Source organism: Ylistrum balloti, unplaced genomic scaffold (assembly GCF_031769215.1).
Source record: "Ylistrum balloti isolate Yb309-2 unplaced genomic scaffold, AGI_CSIRO_Ybal_v1 Utg370402, whole genome shotgun sequence".
Taxonomy (NCBI): Eukaryota; Metazoa; Mollusca; class Bivalvia; order Pectinida; family Pectinidae; genus Ylistrum; species Ylistrum balloti.
The window spans coordinates 166,675-183,144 of NW_026782275.1; the positions used below are offsets into that span (position 1 = coordinate 166,675).

Sequence of the window (16,470 nt, forward strand, 5' to 3'; positions counted from 1 at the left end):
CTTGTTCTCGACGGTCAATTTAAAAAGGCATAGTCAATAAAAATTAATTGAGAATATTTGTGACTTAGCAACGAATTTAATGTTATTGTATTATACATATTTATTTTGCTACTATCAATATAACTTTACAATAATGAATCAATGTAGGCCTTATGCACTATTTTGGAAGCTCGGGGCATCCAGATATTGCCGGCACTTGTCCACATTTTACCATAGCTCAATTATTTGTATCACAACGAGCCAGACAAAAAATAAGATGAAAAAAACAACTGACATGCATGTAATTAGCAACCATAGCTGTTTTCTGACGTTCAGTTGGTCCAAATGTCGTAACACTCTTGCAGGTATCTTCTATTTTTTCAACAAACAATTTAAGCCCATGCTGTAGTTATGTTACATAAAATGCCAACATTTGGACCAAGCTTAATCGGTAAAAATGGGCCTGCCTTGTTAAGGACTGACCTCCTATTCTTAATTTTGCTTGATGACAACCAACAGCTTTGGACACATGTGTTAAGAATGTGTTTTTCAGTGTGTGCGTCAAATGAGACTTAAAGAACATCAACTTATCGGTTCGTCCGCCTAAACGAAAGCAGCCGATGGCCGGTGGTTAGACTTATTATCTCAATCTATATATATATAGGCGATTAAGTTTATGAAGTTACGTTTTTTTCCAAAACTTTACATTGTGTCTTTGAAATAAAGTTTCGAATTTTTCTGACATGAATCAGTAACTTTTCAATGACACACTTCTTACTATATACATGTCTAATGAAAAGAAATGGGGTCACGTCAAAATATTTTGGTATCAAATTGTCTTATCAATGGGAATGAAAACCTGACATAACTGGATTTGTTATCATAGGACTTTACTCAGCGGGTTTTGCCTTCATTTTAAAACCACATACTTGTGCATAATGTGAATTTTCTTTTTCCCCAGACTGATGTGAGGACTATTAATACGTCCCTGATTTGACTCTGTGTGGAGATGGAAACAACACAATGCCTTGAAGTTACTAAACAACAGCTGGACAAATCAGGCCTTTTTACAAAAACAATACTTGTTGAAGGTTTGGGCCTAGCCAGACCTTTGGACCAAGCAACATGCACAGTTATCATAAATGCTAATGATGTTCCAGTGTCCAGTAGAAAATATGATTGTGAAGATTTGCAAGTTTTGACTATTGCAGAGCTTGATGATGAACATGATTTTTTTATTGACCAATGTATAAGCACGATGAGAAAAGAAGAAGTTGCAATGTTTCGAAGAAAAGAGGCATTCGTGGGCTTTGACAGGCCTTGTGAGGTTACTATAAACCTGCAGCACTTTGAGAACCCTTCGGGTTGGCCACTTCTGACCAACAACCAGAAGTACGAGAAAGCAAAACAACACAAACAAACTGGAGTAGAACTATTCAAACAAGAAAAGATAAAATGTGCCTTCAGACAATTTAGTAAAGCCACCAAGTATCTCCTATTGATTGACCAAAGCATTGAGATACCGGAAAATGTTAATCAGTTACTTTATGAGTGTCATCTCAACTTGGCAGCATGCCAACTCAAGTTCCCCTCAGCTGCTGACCATGTCATCACAAATTGTACAAAGGCTTTAATTCTGGATAACAAAAATGTAAAAGGTCACGTGCGGAGAGGTCAGGCATACCTCTCAAAGGGAGACTACTCTTCAGCTGCACAAGACTTCAATAAGGGCCTGCAGTTTAATCCTGAGAACAAGTTTATAAAAAACCTCCTCATGAAAGCTCAGAAAGGCCAACGGGCTGAAAATAGGCAACTATCATCAGGACTTAGCCAAATGTTTACTTAAATTCAGTTGCTAGTAATTGCTTGGAGTATTATGCAGCTACTAAAACATGTTAAAGAGTTTGGTTTTGTATACATGTGTACTGTCACATACATTTGATAGTATGGTAGTTTACAGAAATTGTTCCATTGTTACTGGGAAAATTTCCAAATCATTTATCAATTTCCTTCACACAATGGCGTAAATCTTACATCTTTACCTAAATTCAATCTCTTAATATTTTTTTTAGGAAATTAGCTGGTACAATGATGTATCATCTTACCTAGCTTGTTTTAATGGATGTATCATGAGTTGGGGTTATTTATATATAATGACTTGCAATAAATGAATTCTATACAAGTCAGACTGTATTAACATTCTTGTTTTAATTCATTCTATCACAATATAAATATATACAGTGTCTTGAAATTTTAAACGAGGTATTTTGAAGTAAATACCGCAAAGATGATACATTCTTTAATGATTAGGTAGATCTATTCATATTTTTCGACTACCACCAAGACTAAGTTGTCCTTGCCTGTCTTTGGATGGGCCATACATACCTTGCACATTCATATATGTTGAAAGGCGATGATAACCCTCGGTGCATAGGATGTGATGAGCCATTCACCGTTAAACAATTTTTATTGGACTGCATTGACCTTCTGTCTACTTGAGAAATTTTTTATCGTAACATCACAAATATAAAGACCCTTTTTGACACTGTAGAGTTTAATAAAATTCTGGATTTCTGAAAGATGTTGGTCTATATTATTGACTATGACTTACTAATTTATCTTTTGTGATAATATAACCATTGAACATTTTTAGCATTTGTCTTTTACCTTTTAGTTCGTTTGATGTTATTTCGTTTTTGGATTGCTGTGTGTTTCACCGGTTGATGGCCCTAATGATCTTTTATGTGTTAAGAATGTCTCATAATAATAATTATTCATATTTTTCAATGGATTAGATAGAATAAAAATTTATTGAAACAAGATCACAGAGGGATTTTTGAAAGTTTGATCTTTTTCCTTCTTTTCTCTTCTATTCTCTGTTTTTGCTCTTAATGATAACACATTTGAACATTCCAATGCAGAAGTAAATGATAATCTTTACCTTCCAAATCCAAAATGGCCACCTGGAAGCCATTTTGTTTCCTCTGATCAGTCCCTAAAGCAAACGAGCACAATGAGAGATCAAAGGGAACTTATGTATGAATTTTGTGAGATATCCATACAGGACCTCTCAAGAAATAGTGATAAGGAACTTTCAATGTCAAAATCCAAGATGGCCGCCATTTGGCAAATTTGTTTTTCTGATCAGTTCCAAAATTACATGGGCACAAATAGAGACCAAGGGAACCTACATATGAAATTTGAGAAAGATCCATTCCTTACTTTTAAGAAATAGTGATAACAAACTTCATTGAAAAAATCCAAGATGGCTGCCTGTCGGCCATTGGATGACAGACCATGGTGATGATTCTGAGTGAGCCATTATGAAGGAATTATGTACATGTGTACAATTTTATACACATCTTATTAAATATTTTGATTATTTATAAATCATAGAGCAGAAGACAGTTTCTATATATTTGTCTTGCTATAGGCCTGGGGGTTGTGGAGTTGGGGAAGCAATGCAACTTGCCTCAAAGTATAGGGATGGATGGACATTAGCACTTTCATTATTATCCGGGACATAATCTCATTACAACATTTATAGCACACAGGAAGACCATGGTCATGTTGTTAACACATAAGTCTGTGTCACTGTTGTGAAATCACAAGTCTATCAGAAGGAAACTGCATCTGCCATTGAATAACTTATGTCCAGCACCTTGCAGATTCGAAGGCAATGAAAATAATACTCTTTCTTGAGTAAGATATATTGTTTTTATAAGAATTGATGAAATATGTAATAAATTTTGTTTGAAATTTCGTTTTTTATTTTTTATTTTATGGGTTTTCAAGAGCTAGATCAGTCCAAATCAAAGAAGATTAATCATACCCATAACTTATGTAAGTGGGTATGATAATCACTATAGGTGTCCATCAGTGAATTTGTGGTTCTGTCCCACATAACCTTGTAATACAAGTTATTTTATGGACCCCTGAAAAGATTTGGTTCATATTCACATCATACAACCAAGGTCTACACTTGATTAGATTTTGGTGGTCATTGGTCAAATTTAAAGGTCAAAGGTCACTCGAACATTTTTATTCTTGGGTCGGATTATATCTATGCAAGTCCCCGCTTAATTTTGGTTTTCTATCTTCTGAAAAAAATTTAATGTATCAAAAATCTTCTGTTGTTACCTGCATATTAAGGAATTGTGTAAATATTTGTATCTAAATATGGATGTAAATTATACAGATGAAGACCTATATTTTTGACATTATATAAATATCCACTGATGCATATCTTCTGAGCCTCTTTGTGTTGATTGTAAGTTATGATGGATACACATGAAGACGATTAATGAATCAATCATGCCAAACTTTGGTTGGTTTTTCCATGTAAATACAGTCAAATCTGTCTTATAACAAACCTCCGAGGGAAACAGGAAAAATTGGTCAATAAAGTTGTTATAAACAGGTGTGATTTATCATCGCAATCACCCTTCATCACCTTGTGATATATCAAACACTTATATAGCTTCTTCACACAAACTGATCCAGGTTTTCAAAGTACAGAAGGTGCAAGTGTAGAAAATGTAAAATTGATAAAACATGAAAGAAACTTTGTGAATAATGATTTATTTCATACTCAACATTCAAACATGATACATTATAGTATATATAAAGTGTTATCAGTTTCACATGAAATCTGTATTACATGAATCATACTGTCTAAAAATATTTGTACATGTACTTCAACTCAGCATCATCAACATTAACAACCATTGGATACAGCAAGATTCTCTCTTAAATTCTACACAGTAAATACAAAAATTGAAAAATAAAGCCACACATCATTGTTTACTCAATATTCAATGTTTACCCTTAGAACCTCCCCCCCCCCCCCTTACCTTCCACCTCTTTATTCTTCTAGTTGAGAGGTGACTCTTCCAACATTAATGAAGTTAGGATATGAAGCCTGAATTATAACCACTAGTAATCTCATTTCTGTCACCATTTCTCTCCAGAATGTCAACTTTCATGATATACATATAAATATATAGATTGTATATGACAGACAGGAATGGGGAAACAAGAAAAAATATTATTTCTCCAACAAGAATGTATGCTAGATAGAATATATATAAATACTGATAGGAATGGTATTGTTATCTGATACAAAAGTTACTTTATGATGAGCATATCTGAGAATTGAAAAAAAAAATCAAATAATGTATCAGGTTGGCACATACAACACGAAGCTGTTAAATAGAAAGGGACATAACTCTGTATCATACCCAAAAATCCTAGCAAAGACATGCATCACAAATTAGTAAGTTGACTTCCAAATATATTTCATATTCATGTCAAATATACATTTATTCTACAACTTTAGAACATAAAATCTCAACTTTTCACAGTTAACAAAAGCGTTAAGAACTGACCTTCAAAGTCAGCACTACCATGTTTGATATAAGTATACAAATATATTAGTATGAGAACTCATTCATCATGATTTTAGTGGCACTATATCTCTACAGTTTCTATAAAAACCTCATATGACAAATTGGTACTGACAAAACGTTCTTGTACAACTGTTGGATTCTAGTTATGTCATGAATTTTTTTTATATTACTTTATTTTCTGTTTCAATGAGCTTCAAATGATAAGGTACCATATTAACTGCATCACAGCCACACAGTATTTAAACAGTATATCACAGGTAGGTGTAATATGTAAACCTAATGCAATCAGTACAGAAAACAGCATGACTTCACAACCTTATACAGGTGTAATTTGTAAAACCTTGTGCAATCAGTACAGAAACAACATGACTTCTCAACCTTTTACAGGTGTAATTTGTAAACCTTGTGCAATCAGTACAGAAACAACATGACTTCTCAACCTTTTACAGGTGTAATGTGGAAACGGCACATTAACTTCACAACCTCATATAGGTATATATGTGATTATTTCAGATTAAACATAATTAAATAAGAAACTTCTCATTATGAACACATAACATCAGATCTTAATTCCTTGTGATTAACAGTTTTTCTGATTTTTTTCCCGAGCTAATTTGTGACATTTTCAGTGATGTCCAGTTTACATCAATCTGAGCTCATAATACTGATTTTAGTGAAATTTATTTCTGAAAAGTTTGTTATTTCAACAGTTAAGATTTTCTGTTTTACCTTCATTTGAAGGAAATCAAGTTTCACAAAACTTTTCAAATGGATTGTAACTATCACCATTGATTCAACTGTAATGGTGTTCATTTTTGCAATTTTATACACCATCCCTGAAAATTATCACAAAAATTTAGAGTTTATTGTTGATTTGTTGGGACTATATCCTGATTCTCCACAGCACAGTTAATGTACTTAACATTTGTTCAAATGACTTAAATTTCAGTTTAGATTTATAAAGAAAAAATGATATTATAAAAGATAAATTTCCGAGAATCACTAAGAGCATTTATTCACTTATAATTAACTGTTGAAAGTCAAATTCTGTAGAAAACAACAGGCAAATTCAACAGAAAAACCTCAGTATGGTTGAGACAGCTAAACAAGATACAAAATGAATTGACATGCATTACTTTGCTACTACATTTACCAGATCATTACCATAATTGTACAAAAAAACACAACACTAGCTGAAATGATATTGATGATTTACAATTACATCAACAAAAAATTATCACATAATTGCCCTTTTTATCAGTGTAATAAGTTCCATCCATCCAAAATTGTCTTATGATCATTTATGATGCAACCGATCTAGTGAAGCTGTGGTTGTCTGAAGGTTGCAATTTTCTTTCCATTGTGACATCATAACTTCATTGTGACATCATAACTTCATTGTGACATCATAATTTCATGGTGACATCACCAAAATATGAGATATGGTGTGAGAATATCATCAGTACAGATTTTTTATAGAGTTAAAAAATATATTCTTAAATGCTTACAACATTACCCAAGTTATGTGATAAACAGAATCTTATATTTGTTTCCATTAAAGAAATATATTACAAATTTTTCATTGACCTCACAAGAGGCTCGGAAAAATAAAAAAATTCTTAGGGTTTGTTTCATGTATCTAGCATGAAAGCGAAACTCAGGTGAGATCCTATAATGACGAAATCTGATCCACGACGGAAAAATGTGGTATATTTGAGTATAGGAAAGTTAAATCTACGGTTATGTGAATAATTTACAATATTTTTTCACACAATAAAACACAGATATAGGAAGAAGTGTACATCTGCAAATCTAATTCAAATGATCATGATTCATAATGACATTTTATAAAGAAATCCCTGGAAAGATGGAACTGTTTGGGACTGGCAATGATTGAAAGCAAAACATAATTATGTAAGATATCACAACCTCATTTTGATGATTATCTGTGAAAATAATTACCAGGTATACAAGAAATTCAATACAAAAAAGACACAGCAAATATTTTATACAGAAATTAAAATACATTGCAGTCAATCATAGTCTGATGTTATTTCACAACAGCTGACTTTTGCTGTATAATAATTCTTGATAAAGTCATATTTAATATTACAAAGCTGGCCTTTTATTCTTTAACAATCAGTGATAAAGTTATTACATACTACATGGCTGGCCTTTTATTCTATAATAATTCCCTGGTAACTTTTCCTCCCCATTAACTTTGAAATGTATGGCATTTATGTATAGTGATCCTTGAGAAAGACAGTTCTTTGTTAATCATTACATGGCCCATGTTTGTCATACACAAATCCTTGACTTATTTCTATTGAAATTACATAGCTAGCCTTTAATGTCTTCTCCTCATCAGTTATAAAATGAATGGCCTTTTTTATCTTAGATAAAGACATTTTTCTATTCAATATTACATAGACGACCACTCAATTCTTGAGAGCTTAAGAAATATTGTTACTAATTATCAGATGTTTAGGTAGTTCTATTGTAAATTTTAGTATTAAATTTGAAATACTGTCATTACATACTCCATAGAGATTTTCAAAAAGCATATTTGTTGTATAATAAAAAAAAATTGATATTTGTGAAAAGATCTATCATAGCTCATCATGTAAATCGTCACCCCTCAAATAATCTGGTACCTCAAATGATACTACTGGACAGTCACCCTTAATGTTACTACAGAATAGCTTTTTAAGTGTTGCTGTATTAATGATATCAAACCCTACATCCCCTCCAAAAGTAGAAGGTTTCCAGTATTTGGGACTACATATAGGATTAGACATGAGTCCCTTTACTGAGTAGGGCCCACCCATCTCCACTATAGATGATCCGAACACCGATTTATACCGTCTTTTCTCCATGATAAGTCCGACGTAGAATTCTACAGCATTAATGTCTTGATATTCCTCCTCCAATGCCTTAGCTAATTCTTTATTCCCTGTAACAGAGGAAGTACCTGTTTTCATATCAAAAAAGTAACTTTGTAATAATAATTTGTTCAGTGGAATAAAAAACTTAATTTTATAGAAAGTTGATGAAGATTTGAGTGAGAAAAACATGGAAATGTAATAATGATTATTCAATGATGTGTATAAAATGTTAGTAAGAAAGAATGACATCATCTCACCACATGTACATGCTACACTGAAACACATCTAAAAGAGATATGTGGGTCTAGCAAAGTGATATATGAAAAAGCTGCAAAATAAAGAGGGCAACATACCATCAAAAATTTATTGAAATGCCACTTAGGAAAATGGCAACTTTATTTCACGGTGGAAAACCAACTCTGATGTATATCTCATCAAAATGTTTGATGTTTTGAAAAGAGTTTTGAAAAGAGTTTAAATTAGGTGGTCATGAGTGAAATGGCAAATAAAACAAGGAAACATGAAAAACATGGATGAAGTGTGTGTGGACTTGAATATGAATTGTTAATGGGTTCATACCTGTCAAGTCCTCGAAGGTTTTGTAAGGAGGCAGGTTGAACTTTTTCCTGTACTGATTATAGGGTTGTAGCCGGAGTTGACGTCCCTGTTTAAGGAGCTCTGTTACCACAGGAATGGTCAATGGACCATGGTTAAAGGGACCAAACTAAAACAACCAATCAGTATAAAACCACATCAGACATTTCCAAAATATTAAAAAAAAATTCATTGAGTTCAGCAAAGATCTCAGAAAAGGTGAATGAACTAACACCACGAAATTCACAAAACCAGTGAAAGTTATTTAGTAATTTCAAATGTTGCTGAATCTGCGAAATATGCTTACTTGTCCAGCTCGTTGTTTTGAGAGAGAATCAACAAAGTCATGCATGCCATGTTTGAGTACAATTTCTGGGTGATAGACAAACTCTCGCAGATTGTAGGTAGTACCACTGATGTTGAATTCACTGGGCATCAGCGGATGCCAATGATACAGATGGTTGAATTCTACTGTGATTCTGTTCTGGTACTGAAACGGCTCACCAAACAAGAGTTCTGGGTTGAACAGTAGCTTGTAGTTGTAGTGACTCAAATGCTGTACATAGTCCTCTATCACAATCTTGATTGTCTCCCCTTAAATAGTCAAGATTATCCAATGAAATTAAGAGTCTCAATTTTAACAATCATGATTATCAAATGAAACGTATTTGTCTGTGTTATAACCTACCCAGTAAATCAAGTATTTTTCTATGTGTTTAAACCTACCCAGAATAACTAGTGTCTCTCTATGTGTTATTACCAACCCAGTAAAACTGTTGTCTCTGCGTTTTATACCATACCCAGTGTTACAAGTTTCTGTGTGTGTGTTTTTACCTAAGCATTATAACAAGAGTTTCTGTATTGTAACATGCACAATATAACAAGTGTCTTTCTAGGTATTGTGACCTACAACCCAGTAAAATAAGTGTCTCTTTGTCTTATAACTTATCCAGCATAACAAGTGTCTTTGTTTGTGTGTTATTACCAACCACGTGTCTCTCTGTATGTTATAATTTACTCAGTATAACAAGTGTCTGTGTGTGTTATTACCAACCCAGTGTAATACGTGTCTCTCTGTATGTTATAATTTACTCAGTATAACAAGTGTCTGTGTGTGTTATCACCAACCCAGTGTAATACGTGTCTCTCTGTATGTTATAATTTACTCAGTATAACAAGTGTCTGTGTGTGTTATTACCTACCCTATATAATATGTGTCTCCCTGTATGTTATAATTTACTCAGTATAACAAGTGTCTGTGTGTGTTATCACCAACCCAGTGTAATACGTGTCTGTATGTTATAATTTACTCAGTATAACAAGTGTCTGTGTGTGTTATCACCAACCCAGTGTAATACGTGTCTCTCTGTATGTTATAATTTACTCAGTATAACAAGTGTCTGTGTGTGTTATTACCAACCCAGTGTAATACGTGTCTCTCTGTATGTTATAATTTACTCAGTATAACAAGTGTCTGTGTGTGTTATTACCTACCCTATATAATATGTGTCTCCCTGTATGTTATAATCTACCCAGTTTAACATGTGTCTTTGTTTGTGTGTTATTACCTACCCGATATAATATGTGTCTCCCTGTATGTTATAATCTACTCAGTTTAACAAGTGTCTGTGTGTGTTATTACCTACCCTATATAATATGTGTCTCCCTGTATGTTATAATCTACCCAGTTTAACATGTGTCTTTGTTTGTGTGTTATTACCTACCCAATATAATATGTGTCTCCCTGTATGTTATAATCTACCCAGTTTAACAAGTGTCTTTGTTTGTGTGTTATTACCTACCCAATATAACAAGTTTGCCTGTCTGATACAATCTCTCGTCATCCCATTCAGGGTGTTCGGCTTTGAGGATGTCACATACACGATTATGCTCCCGTAACCAGATCGTGGCATACATGAAGAGTCCAGGGAGAAGTCCAAACACCTGCTGGCCGATGGCAAACCTGCGGTTGTCAGGTGTACCAGGAGGGTAAATCATACCCACTGGTGCATCTTTCTCCAAGGGAGGGAACTCTTCTCCGTCTATTATCTAATATGTAAAGAAAGATCATTCAGTTATAAAATTTAATATTTCAGTATCAAACACCTTTCCCTGTTGCTTATTTTAATGGAATTATCATGATAAGACAGATTGGTATCTCATTCTCAGATGAAATTCTTTCTCTCACATATTAGTGTATTATACTGCTGTGCTATAAACATAAAAAATGACTAATGGTAATATATACCTCTCACCATAGTTTCTTTTCATTCATTTAACTTTTGGAGTGTATTTACCTAGTATATGGTGATTCATCAACACTGATATAACAAAACAAGAGGCCCAATGGGCCTGCAGCACTCAACCAAATGTCATGCCTCTTGGCCCTTTAGTTCATGAGAAGAAGCCGTTTCAAGGTTTTCACAAATTGGATACCTGTGACATTGAACAAAGGTCAAAGTAATATATTTTCCTAAACTTTGTCGGGCTTCATCCTAGGAACATACCAGCAAAATAATACCATGTCTCTAGGTGTTTCAGTTCATGAGAAGTTTGAAGGTTTTCATACATTTGACCCATGTGACCTTGAAAGTGGGTTAAGGTCATTCCTTTGAACAAACTTGGTAGCCCTTTATCCCAGCAAGGAAAAGGATGTAGGATATTTTAGTAACGGGGTTTACCTGTACTTTCAGTTTTCCATCTTTAAAACTTCGCAGTTTTCCCTCTGCGTCTTTATCCCTTCCGTAAATATGAGAAACATCGACCTGTAGTACAACATACAGATCGCATCAGTATGAAATCTGGATAGTCTATCTCAAAGTTCAATAGTGTAATTACGTTAGAGACAATATGAATTTCTACAACTGGTAAGTTTTTATACATCACAAATTATATTTGTGTACTCTGGTCTACCACTCAGCTTACTAGAGTCCAATGATGCAGGTATCAATTAAACTTTAATTCAAACGTAGTAGAAAATGAAACTAAAATTTTTCTATGATGTTACATATATGTTTCTTACCCCATGTCCACCCCACTGGTATTGTGGGCCTTTTTTAATGTCAGTCTTGAAAAACTGATGTGTGAAATGTTGTGCAAAGAAACTGAATAGTGCACTTGTTCCCATGGGCTCAGGAATTAGCTCCTTTCTTACAAAGAATTTCTTAATTATTCTATCCACATCTGGCATCTCTTTTTTACCTGTAATGAGTAAAACAATTAAGTTAATATGGTGGCTAGCAAAAATATGCTACTTAACACTTCTACCTGTGATCTGTGTTGGAATCAAGGGTATATGTATATACAGCAAGTCTGTTTACTCACCCGATACACCCATCAATGTGGGACAGTTGTTAGGTATACAGTAGCTGGGATTCATCACCAGATACACCCATCAATGTGGGACAGTCGTTAGGTATACAGTAGCTGGGATTCATCACCAGATACACCCATCAATGTGGTACAGTCGTTAGGTATATAGTAGCTGGGATTAATCACCAGATACACCCATCAATGTGGGACAGTGGTAAGGTATACAGTAGCTGGGATTAATCACCAGATACACCCATCAATGTGGGACAGTCGTAAGATATACAGATGCTGGGATTCATCACCAGATACACCCATCAATGTGGGACAGTCGTAAGGTATACAGAAGCTGGGATTAATCACCAGATACACCCATCAATGTGGGACAGTCGTTAGGTATACAGTAGCTGGGATTAATCACCAGATACACCCATCAATGTGGGACAGTCGTTAGGTATACAGTAGCTGGGATTAATCACCAGATACACCCATCAATGTGGGACAGTCGTAAGGTATACAGAAGCTGGGATTCATCACCAGATACACCCATCAATGTGGGACAGTCGTTAGGTATACAGTAGCTCAGTTTACTCACCCCATACGCCCATAGGTGTTGGGCAATTGCTTGGAACAGGTGGCAGTGTACGTATATAGTAGGTCTGGTTGTAGTTGGCATCAAGTGTGATGTAAGTGTGATCAGAGGTGTAGGTAGGTGGGCTGTCAATCATATCTGACCTCACTGTAAAAACAAGATTCACCGAATGCCCATGTCTTATCTAGTTCAACATTGATGACCTACCTTTTCAATAATCAATTGAAAGCATATGATCACAAACTCTTTTTTTCAAAATATGAGCAGTTTTCAGATTTTTTATCAAACAATGGCAGATTCCCTTCAACAGTTAGGCTCTTTTCTCTGATAGGTATGATAATTATTTACTCAAATTAACGACATTACTCTTAAAAAGATCTAAGATGCATGACAAACATCCGCAATACTCACTTGTGTAGACTTTTTTCATGACAGCATTCCGTAGAAAGTCAATGCTGTTAACTCTGTCCCAGAGCCAGTTGTAGTGAGTTAACAGGTAGTGGGTTGTGTCAGGGCTAGGCTTCAACCACAACTTGATACGCTTCATAAATGTTGCTAGAAAACGGAAATGGAAATGCAGGTTATGAAAAAACAGTGGATATTATTGTCAGAACCAACAAAACAGAGGATACTATTGTCAGATTCTACAAAACAGAGGATACTATTGTCAGGCTATACAAAACTGTGGATACTGTTGTCAGAATCTACAAAACTGTGGATATTATCGTCAGAATCTACAAAACAGTGGATATTATTGTCAGAATCTACAAAACTGTGGATATTATCGTCAGAATCTACAAAACAGTGGATATTATCGTCAGAATCTACAAAACAGTGGATATTATCGTCAGAATCTACAAAACAGTGGATATTATCGTCAGAATCTACAAAACAGAGGATCCTATTGTCAGGTTCTATAAAACAGTGTATATGATTTTCAGGTTCTACAAAACTGTGGGTGCTATTGTCAGGTTCTACATAACAGTGTATATGATTTTCAGGTTCTACAAAACTATGGGTGCTATTGTCAGGTTCTACAAAACTGTGGGTGCTATTGTCAGGTTCTACAAAACTGTGGGTGCTATTGTCAGGTTCTACAAAACAGTGAGTATAAATGTCATGTTCTACAAAACAGTGTGTACTTGTAGGTGAAGTAGATTTGATAGCAGGTCAAGGCAATTCAGTTTGATATAGTGGAATTATTCAAGACTGCAAACATACTTACGGGTATCACACAAAGTGCCGTAGAAATCTGTACCAGTACAATCACAATGAAAGCCCTCCATGCCAGCCGTCATACACACGCCTCCATTCTGGCACGGGTAGGAACAGCAGCTTGTGTCTGGAATATAGAGGGGATTCTGAGCAAGAGGTGTTTACCATAACACGGGATTAATTATCAGACTGTTTCACTATAACACAGGGGATTGTCATCAACACAGGATTCACTGTAACACAGGGGATTGTCATCAACACAGGATTCACTATAACACAGGGGATTGTCATCAACACAGGATTTACTATAACACAGGGGATTGTCATCAACACAGGATTCACTATAACACAGGGGATTGTCATCAACACAGGATTCACTATAACAGGGGATTGTCAACAACACAGGATTCACTATAACACAGGGGATTGTCATTAACACAGGATTCATTATAACACAGGGGATTGTCATCAACACAGGATTCACTATAACACAGGGGATTGTCATCAACACAGGATTTACTATAACACAGGGGATTGTCATCAACACAGGATTCACTATAACACAGGGGATTGTCATCAACACAGGATTCACTATAACACAGGGGATTGTCATCAACACAGGATTCACTGTAACACAGGGGATTGTCATCAACACAGGATTCACTATAACACAGGGGATTGTCATCAACACAGGATTCACTGTAACACAGGGGATTGTCATCAACACAGGATTCACTGTAACACAGGGGATTTTCATCAACACAGGATTCACTATAACACAGGGGATTGTCATCAACACAGGATTCACTATTACACAGGGGATTGTCATCATCACAGGATTCACTATAACACAGGGGATTGTCATCAACACAGGATTCACTGTAACACAGGGGATTGTCATCAACACAGGATTCACTATAACAGGGGATTGTCATCAACACAGGATTCACTGTAACACAGGGGATTGTCATCAACACAGGATTCACTATAACAGGGGATTGTCATTAACACAGGATTCACTATAACACAGGGGATTGTCATCAACACAGAATTCACCATGATATCATCAATATTGTCAGAAATCTTCAGTATAGTGTCATTATAAAAGCGTCCCCATTATCTGAATACATTGTTTTTAAATGACCTCTTACCTATTGTGTGGATAAAAAAAATATTTCAAACAATCAAATATAAATAAAGTTGATTTGGCCTGAATATTGATATAAAATTTTACAAACAAATTGCCGAGCTGAAGCTGTGTCTAAAATCCTAGTATTGTATCAGGGTATATTCATCACCTAATAATCCATGAATAAAAAATATATATTTTTTTAAAATTTGATAAATCTTTATGAGTCTTATTAGATACCAATAACCAGCTGACAAGTGAAACTGACACAGGTGTCAGCAAACTTCTGACTGTTTAGTATTTTTATAAATATACAAACTTGATAAGTTTCATGGCAATTTTAATAGAACTATCAAAATGAGACGAACATGTTTTAACCAATTTATGCGATATCACGGAGTAACATATAGACAATGCTGCTATTGTAAATGATAGAAGAAAACAGAATCGTATTCTTACTAGCAGACACCATCCCTGTGATAACCACCATCAACACCAACAGCCTGTATCCCTGCTTCAGCTCCTCCATGATCTGTATGTCACGTACTACAAAATCACAGTGTCTCTAAACCTGAAAAATATGAAGTAAATTATATCATAGAATTGGTATCTTCATTGTAATGAAAAATTTAGAAACAAAATTTAAGCCTCTCTGCAAATTTTTAAGTTATGAAGGAACACAAAGCTGTTGTGATTTGGTAACTCACAGCCTCTGTAGAAGCCAACATGTAAAATGTCGCTGTCTGTTAAGGAGTGTACCGTTTCTTGTAAACCTCACATGTGTTGTAACCCTCCTACACAAGCCACTGTATTATACCCATGTTTGATAATCCAAGCATTGGAATCAGACCCATTATCACAAACCGGTTTAGTAAAGGCTAATATTATCACAATACAAAGACATTATCACATAATTTTGTTATTTTGTCCCCTCCTGGTTAACATGCGGTGCCACGCTACACGTGGCCTCACATCACGTGAAGGTAAAACAGTGGGAGTATATCTAGGAAAGAAAGCCCTCTCATCACAACAATTAACAATGAGTACGCGCAGAACGTGATATTTATTATACAGCAATTCCAAAATTTGCACAACTGCATTTAACAATTGATTTCAAGACGTGTAACTAAAATGACACAGAGTTGGCATTTAATTCAATTTCCCACAGAATAGAAGGGGCGTATCGGAATAAACAAGGCAAATTTGTTCTGATTGGAATGTACAAAGTATGCACAGGTTTATAGTTATGTAATGGGCAACAGCAAAAGTAAACATTGTAAACAAAAGGGGAAATAACTCATTATTTTTTAATAGCCAGAACATGTCCAGACTAGACATAAAATTCCGACAGTGTTAAAA

General features: G+C 34.8%; 2 protein-coding genes across 3 annotated transcripts; one reads left to right on the forward strand and one right to left on the reverse strand.

Annotated features, from left to right (window-relative positions):
- The first annotated feature begins 265 nt into the window (after positions 1 to 265).
- On the forward strand, positions 266 to 2,570 carry LOC132554423 (peptidyl-prolyl cis-trans isomerase FKBP4-like). Of its 2 annotated transcripts, none has more exons than XM_060218743.1 (2): positions 266 to 609; positions 941 to 2,570. In XM_060218743.1, the coding sequence occupies exon 2, from the start codon at positions 989 to 991 to the stop codon at positions 1,823 to 1,825; it is 837 nt and encodes a 278-aa protein (XP_060074726.1). In that variant the 5' UTR covers positions 266 to 609; positions 941 to 988; the 3' UTR covers positions 1,826 to 2,570. The 2 variants fall into 2 exon arrangements, with proteins under 2 accessions (XP_060074726.1, XP_060074725.1); XM_060218742.1 differs by having other exon boundaries at positions 266 to 344.
- Positions 2,571 to 7,824: 5,254 nt separating this feature from the next.
- On the reverse strand, positions 7,825 to 15,651 carry LOC132554417 (prostaglandin G/H synthase 2-like). The gene is made up of 10 exons (XM_060218736.1): positions 15,571 to 15,651; positions 13,993 to 14,109; positions 13,179 to 13,322; positions 12,771 to 12,914; positions 11,889 to 12,067; positions 11,548 to 11,631; positions 10,669 to 10,915; positions 9,174 to 9,460; positions 8,852 to 8,996; positions 7,825 to 8,340 (listed from the first exon to the last, which is right to left on the reverse strand). The coding sequence occupies exons 1-10, from the start codon at positions 15,638 to 15,640 to the stop codon at positions 7,997 to 7,999; spliced, it is 1,761 nt and encodes a 586-aa protein (XP_060074719.1). The 5' UTR covers positions 15,641 to 15,651; the 3' UTR covers positions 7,825 to 7,996.
- Between the last annotated feature and the right edge of the window lie 819 nt (positions 15,652 to 16,470).

Coding starts and splice junctions, on each gene's coding strand:
- LOC132554423 (XM_060218743.1), top strand. CDS start 989: ATGGAAACAACACAATGCCTTGAAGTTACTAAACAACAGCTGGACAAA.
- LOC132554417 (XM_060218736.1), bottom strand. CDS start 15,640: ATGGAGGAGCTGAAGCAGGGATACAGGCTGTTGGTGTTGATGGTGGTT. Junction 9,461..10,668: donor AGGCAAACTTGTTATATTGG/GTAGGTAATAAC, acceptor TGACTATTTAAG/GGGAGACAATCAAGATTGTG. Junction 8,341..8,851: donor AACCTTCGAGGACTTGACAG/GTATGAACCCAT, acceptor CCTCTGTTACAG/GGAATAAAGAATTAGCTAAG.